General features: G+C 37.5%; 1 protein-coding gene across 3 annotated transcripts in view; it reads left to right on the top strand.

Moving 5' to 3' along the window:
* GUCY1A2 (guanylate cyclase 1 soluble subunit alpha 2) overlaps positions 1 to 7,619 on the top strand; it is a 364,637-nt gene that overhangs the window by 36,213 nt on the left and 320,805 nt on the right. For all 3 annotated transcript variants that reach the window (XM_037745199.1, XM_017547043.2, XM_017547042.2), the window contains exon 3: positions 2,428 to 2,549. In XM_037745199.1, coding sequence (XP_037601127.1) covers positions 2,428 to 2,549 — 122 coding nt within the window. The remainder of the gene's footprint in view (positions 1 to 2,427; positions 2,550 to 7,619) is intronic.

Here is a 7,619-nt window from a genome sequence, read left to right as displayed (position 1 = left end):
TTTTTTGGCCAGAATAAGCATTGTTGTGTTAATATCATGGGTAGGACTGTTGCCAAATTCATATTGGTCTGGGACACCAATTCTTATAGTCATCTAAAATTAAATTCTATTGCTACCATTATTAATGTGGGCCCTATGTTTGTTTTATACAGCCAACCTTCTGTTTTCTTTTTCTTTTGACAATTGAGGAGAAATTAAGCCAGAGTCATTTCAATAGAACACTAGAAGTGAAATTAAGAGTGAGTAAATTCTGATTATTCTGGGAAACAAGCTTTAAGGATACTATTTAACCTTTCATGATCAGGTTTTGTGACTTAAATTACTTTATTTAAAAGTAATGTAGCTTTTAAATATATTTACATAGAAAAAACTGTGTCCTTTTGAAGATAAACAGATTAGACAAAAGCTGATATCTTTGCTTACTATGTTTGAGGAGATATGCTGGGTTCTTTCCATCTTTTATTTAATCCTAAACATACTGCATAAGACTACCATATTAAGCACATTTTACAGATGAGGAAATTGTGGCTAAGAGAAAAAATACTTTTTAAAGGTCCTTCTGATAAAAATGGTGGAGCTTGATTTAAAAATAACCCTGTGGTTATCTGTGTTTAACATCTGTGCTCCCTGTTCCACCTCTTATTGAGTGACTCCTACATTCTGGAAACTGTAGTAAGCATTTTGCCTAACTGGTTTATTGGAGTCTGATCTCAATGAGGTGTACAAACATGAAACCATTTTATTTTTCTCTCCACTCACATCAGACATGCTACGATGAATTCCCTTTGATATTAGCTTAGATTGCTTCATTTTCTAAGTACTTCCTAGAATTAGGCAGTTTACTCTAGGCCAGTTTAAATCTTTACCCTCATATCCAGTCTAAATCTAACGTTCCTTTCTCTCTGGATCGGGCCTTGGCCTAAGAGACTTGGAATGCAGAACAGGGTGGATCATGTGGGTTTTCACTCCTTTTCTCCAGGCCATTCCTTTCTGGCTGCTTTCTCTTCTAATGTGCTGGGTGAGGCATGAATGAAATGGAAAATGGCAGAAGCCTTTTCCCATCCACTGGGGTTGTAGCAGTCCTCTCTTGGCTGTGATGCCCTCGCTAGGGTACATACATGCGTGCTGCCCTGATTGCTTCGGCTGCCCTGATTGCTTCGGCTGCCCCAGCTCCTGCACCTATGGACTGCACTCTCGTGGTCTTGCTAGTGGGAGTCCTGTCTGTGGCTGGCAGCCTCTAGATTGGAAGAGTAACATGACAACCAAACAACTCGAGCTTGCAGCTCTCTTCCCTAACCCATGGGAAACTCACATTTTTGCCCTGCCAAATGCTGGGCCTTTAGGTTGCTCCCAATTTTGCTCTATTTCTTTTCTTTGTCAATAACTCTCTCCAGAATCTTCTTCCTCTTATCAGTCAGACATGGGGGTATGGTCAGGAAATCCACTGCCTCTGCAGACATTGACTGGGGAATGAGATGGGCAACCCCCAGCCTCTACCAGCTACGGACCCCCCTCACCAACTGGACTTCTGCAGGGAACACTTCCCTTTTCTTGTTTTCTAGGTGGGGAGGGGGAAAAGTACAACAGCACTTTCCTTCTAGGTCAATTCCTCACTCTTCTGAAGATTTGATTTTAAAGTCTTTCTATGCCTTTGCTTCTGTAAGCTGGTGGTAGGGTGACAGGGGTAGTGGCTATTTAGTCTCCTCTTAAATCCTGAAGAAGAACTCTGTTCTTCTTGACTACCCTTTTTATTGTCACCATCCTTTATGTCTTAGCTTTTATTCAGAGGCAACTCAAAATGTCCCAGCCAATATCCAACAAACACAGACATTGTGCTATTTAGTCCTCACAAGAACTCTAGGAGGCACCTCCATTTTATGAAAGAGGAAAGTTAGACTAACAGAGATTAGGTTACTTGCTCAAGATCTCACAGATAGAAAATTGTAAGACCATGACTCAAATTCTGCCAGGTGTGTGTTTTTTATATTCCATGCTGCTATCTGCTTGACTGTGATAGAGGTTATGGTGTATTTACTTTCAACACTGTTGAATGCCAGGACACCAAATTAACATTACTAAGTTTTCCTCTTCTGTGATCTTCCTTATAGAAACAGATCACTAGTGCTGATGAAGTGCTCACAGAGCGATATATTAGCTATACAAAGCTGATATATTTTTTGTTCTCCTCCTTATTTTTCTTTTTTCACACGTAGCTTTCTTGTTAACAGTTCCCCCAGTTCCAGGTCTACACTGCAAATGCTGATGTGAATGGTGGGTTATGCCAGAATTGTGTCTCAAAGTTTCATTTACTTTAAAATGTGATTATGATGAAAGCATAGACTGCACATGCTTGTGCGTGTGTATATTAGTTGCATTCACAGATGTTTTCAAAAATTTCTCCTTATGATAATTTTGTTTTCTTCTTAGTTACAGGGATGCAGAAAAGAATTTCCACAATATCTCTAACAGATGCTCCTATGCAGACCACTCCAACAAAGAAGAAGTTGAAGACGTCTCAGGAATTCTTCAGTGTACTGCGAATATACTCGGTATATTAACTATATATTTATATGGTTGAGAGAGAATGAAAGAGAGGGAAAGTTGAGGTGTAAATGTTTCGTTTTCTACCAAAGAGAGATTTGGAGAACATGGCAAGTTGAGACCCAGACCTTGTAAGGTGATGAATGTTAACTCTCCTGAAGATGTTTGAGTGGAAATTGCTTGCATGCCATTTACTTAGAGATAGAGAAACATCAAAACAAAAATACTTAAATTCCAAGGAAACAGTTTCAGATACTCACATGTTAATAATATTAGCTTTCTATAATCCATATTTCTTTGGCCCATATTTTCAGCTGAAATCGTAGGATTTTTTTTCCCTCTCAGTCATACTCTGTTATTTCTGGGAGATCATGGTTGGGGCATAAGGGTGGCCCATAGGTACTCTTAACTCTCTGCAATCTAGTGTTCCTTTCTGTGGCTTTGTCACTGAAGGGGTCATCTACTTATGTCTTTGTGCCCTACTTGGGGCTGGGGGCATGTCCATCTTAAAGATATTTGTACTTATGACAGAGGGTCTATTTTTGGATGCACCAACATGGCCAAAAAGTACTGTTGTAGTTTGCACCCAGTCACACATCCTTAAGCTACTATAACTGAGCTGCATTACCATATTATCTGAAGTTCTTTGTATGTGAGAGCTACATTGTATTCCATTCAAAATATTCTAAGAGAATATTTTTTCCCTAATGTCTTAGAGATTTTTCTAGTGAGAAATTTCTCTTTAAGTTTTTTTTGGAATCATTTTCTTCCTTATGACCCAGATAGGAATCCATGGGGTACTGGAGGGTGCTATTGGGGAATAACACATCTTAGTGAGCTACTTCACACAGAATCCAGAATCACTTCTCTTTGGGTTCAGGTGATGGAGAATAAGGCAAACCAGTTTTCCTGTTTTTTCTTTTCCTTTAAAGTAATTTCCCTGGAGACATACGAGTTTCTCCTATAGTTTCCAGGTCACCTTAACCCAAGAGTCTATCAGATTTTTCTAAACATGCCTGACTTCTAGAGATAGACTTCTTTTACATTCAGGCTGGAAACCCAGCCTCCAGTTGGCTACGTTTTCATCCTAGGTAATTTTTATAAACACAAAATCATGTAATAAGAAAATGTATACCTTTTGTGAGGGGAGGCATGTAGATGTTTGTGGTTTGATGTAACAGTATGCAGGACAGTGATGGGTAGTTGAAAGGATGCCAAATATTCATCACCTTAATCTTAGAACAACTGCAGGGATGTCACCCTACCCAAGTAAATCTTAGGATTGGAGAAAATAAGGGATGAGATTAAGAGAGACATTACCCAACAGCTGTTTAGTTTTCTGATTTTATATTTTCAGGGACTCTCCTTTCAGTAACATCTATTTCTTTTAATGCATTGTGACTTCAAGGGGTGGGGTGATGATGCCACACTACAAGGGTTGTATCAGAATCTCAGTGAAGGAATGTTTAATATTTTGAGAAGTTGCTTCTTATCCAGTTTCTAAACATTTTCCTGACCCTCACATCTTTCTTCCTTATGCTCCCTATTTTTAGAATCACTGAGTTAGAGGGAGCAGGAGGTGTTCAAAGGTAATGAATATGTTGAGGGTGCTAAAGGCATTTGGGCTGTGGCTTGTAAATGAATGTGTAGAATTTCCAGGGAAAGAAAACCTGGGTCAGACAATTTGAAATAGTGACTACCAGGGGACACTGTTGGCCCAGCACGGCTTAGTTGCCCTTTGAAGTTTGCCCTGAGATGCTCAATAAGTAGTGAGTGAGAACGGCAGGCAACGTGCTGCCTGATGACATTAGGGTAAGTGAAGTGTTTATAACTTGGAAGGTGACTGTGTAACAGGATTTAGATTTCCATGAATACTAACTTTTTCTAAAAAACAGATAGTAGGTCTGATTATTTTATTCCTCTTAAATAATGATAGGTTGTTCTGAAGATTTAAAGCACAATCTTATAAAGTTTAAATTTCTGGAGAATGCTGGCACAGATGATTATGTGCCTAAGAGGTAGCTGTTCTCTTTGAATAATGTCTTTTCAGAATTCTTGATATATTGACTCTCTGATGACAGCTTTAGTGGTCATATTCAATAAAAGCTTTGTTTTTAACAAGTTGCTGAGTTATGATTAATCTTGGCTTGCTTAGATTTTATCCTATTTTAAAGTTGTGTTTAAATTCTCTTGTGTAATCATTTATGAGAATGAAAGAATTGATTAGCTTACTGTACAGAAAAGCAACACAAAAAATATTTTTGGGGAGAGTGTTGGGGGGTGGCACAGGAAAATAGCATTTCAACCAAGTTGAGAAAAATTTTGATTCCTAGGAACCATTTTTTTTTGGATGGCAGAAGACAATGTTCCAACTCATGGTTTATATTTGTGACCTTTGGGGAGTGTGATTAGAATATTGGTGGACTGAGAATAGCAAACATATATTTCTCTTACCTTCTTAACCTGTTACAGGGTTGTAATAGAGACTGGAAATGTGTTGGTTTATTCACTTATTTGTATGTTATTTATACGTCATCATCAAAAGAGACTTGAAGTTGTAGATCACAAAATATGATCATAGTAGCAATTTTTCTTCTTCCAAAATGACCATTTCTATCTAATTACTATTAACAACTCCTCTAGATAATTTGGTCATTTACTGGCTCTTCAGGTTGAAATTTGCATTTAGAGGGTGGCATAGAATAAAAAAGATGACCTGGAGAGAGGGAGAAAGTGAGTTGGAGAAGACCAGTTATGCCTGTGTCACTCATTCGTTTTCTCACCTCTTCCACGAGACTCCCTGGGAGCGCGTGCTGTGCCCTGCAGAGTGATTCATGCCTCTGGAGTAATGAGAAAGAACTGCTTCCAGATATCAAAATGTTTGCTGTCTATTTTCCTTTTGTTGGCTTAGAAACTGGTTGTTTCTATTTTCTGTCTCATCATTTACAAATTACGGATATTGATTATGGTCTGTTTATTGCTGTCTCTTCCCTGCATTTTGGTGCTCTGGCAATCGCTGTGATAATGGAGGCTGGGCCCTTGAAACTCTGGCCATGCAAAGAAAGATAATAGACAATGCCTTCCCTGCTGGAGGACTTTAGAGTTAAATTTATTGCTTTATTTGGTACATGATGTCTTTTGCATACCAAAATGATCTAATTTTAGTTGTCCAAAAATTTTTTTTTCTAGCCCTAATCTGCAAAGCCTATTTTTAGCTCAAATTAAATAGTAGAAATGTGTTTATGCTCTTATGAAACATGACATTTAGTATTTTCTTGGAAATTGTAATGGTTGAATGGTATGATGAAGCAAGTATTAAAGTATGTGTACCATGTTTTCTGCTGAAATGTTGCTACTTGATCCTATGGGCTGGATTTAGGTAGTGTTGTAGGTAGGGAGACAAAGTGAGTAGGAGAGTTAAGGGAAAAGAATGATGAATTGCATAGTCTCCTTTGTCATAATAAGTTAAATATAAATGAGGTTATGACTATTTCAGTTTTAACAAGTTCTAATACTATTAAGGGTGTTGTGGGTGTTTCAGTTGTTGTAGAGCTTTAAGAGCTGCAAGATGGGGGAGATAAGGTGTAGGAAAAAGACTTCCCACAGTAGTTTAGAGAACAAATAGAAATGAGAGCTCTAGGTTAATTCATTTACTGATGAGTTATAGCAAATAAAGATTTGCAGTTTAAATATTTTCAGTATTTTACTAAAATGCATTGGAATTAAGGTGGCTGGAAGGGAAATAATTTAATAATATTACTATAATGTAGTGATTTAGAGCAAGACTGGAGCCAGACTACTTGGGTTGAAAATGCGGCTCAGCTCATTACTAGCTGTACGAACTGGAATGATTTACTTCATCTTTCCTTACCTCATATTTCTTATTTGCAAAATGGAGATGATATAATTACACACTTCCTAGAGTTGCTAAGAAGATTAAGTAAGTTAATTTTTATAAAATACATACTTAGAACAGCCTGGTATATAACCAACTGCTTTTATTATTATTGAGTATTCCCCAGATAATGTTTGCGTCAGACGCAGGAGGTTTGCTTAGTTTTTTAGGTGAAAAAACTGTTAACTTTGCAAGGTTAACTAACTTATCGATGTCTTTGGTTAGAGTTAACAAGTCCCAGAGGCAGAATTTAAATTCATTTCAGTCTGATTCCAGACCTCATGCTCTTCTCAGTGCTTTGTGCTGCCTTTCAGAGCTGTTGACTGTGTCATCATTCCTCTGATGCTAATTACACACCATCTTTCCAGTTCTCTAAATTCTTAGAATCGTCATGATGTCGCATTTTGCTTAGTGCATTGCTCTTTCAAATGTACTTGGGATACTTGCTTGCATGTGACAAACTTCTTGTCAGTATTGAGGAAAGTGCAGTTTCACTGCAATTTGGATCATTTCAGTTTAGAAAGTAGGATTATTCTTTAGATTTCAGGTTTTGAAAATGCAAATTAAGGGTGATGGTGTTTCCCATCACAACACAAACATGGTTTCATAGCTTTGCTGTAGTAAACGCTGTGCCAGTTTTGCTGCTCGGATTTTAACCTGATCTTGCTACGTAGCGGGCCTCATATGTTAGACACCATCAGGGCAGCACAAAACCTGTAAAAAGGCTGTTTTTCTGATGTTGTTGATTTCTTTTGATGGAAAAGTTTAAGAATGTCACCATGAATCTTATTAAACAGTTTATAAACAGAGACTTTAGGTAGTGGTTCTGTGTAAACTAGAGAAAACTTCTGTTTTCTGCTCTCTGTTTATATATTTTCCCTGAAATAATCAGATTTAGTAGTAGTCTTGAGAAAGTATGAGAACATCGTGTGTGCACACTGCTTCCTATATGTATAAGATAAACACTGTAACAAAAACATGGCCTTAGGCTATACAAGTCAGTTTTAGAAGTTACAAGGATATTGAATAGGAATGTGGCATGGTTTCCCTCTTCCAGATATTTTTTCTCTTTTAGGAACATTTTCTTCTGAATCTTGTGACAGACTATTTTCCATTTGTCCTGCTAAATTTCTCCAGACATGGCTTTTCTTTTTTTTTTTTTCCTTTTCTTTTTTTTTTTTTT

Source organism: Cebus imitator, unplaced genomic scaffold (assembly GCF_001604975.1).
Source record: "Cebus imitator isolate Cc_AM_T3 unplaced genomic scaffold, Cebus_imitator-1.0 Scaffold194, whole genome shotgun sequence".
Classification (NCBI taxonomy): domain Eukaryota; kingdom Metazoa; phylum Chordata; class Mammalia; order Primates; family Cebidae; genus Cebus; species Cebus imitator.
This window is presented reverse-complemented; position numbering and strand designations above follow the sequence as displayed.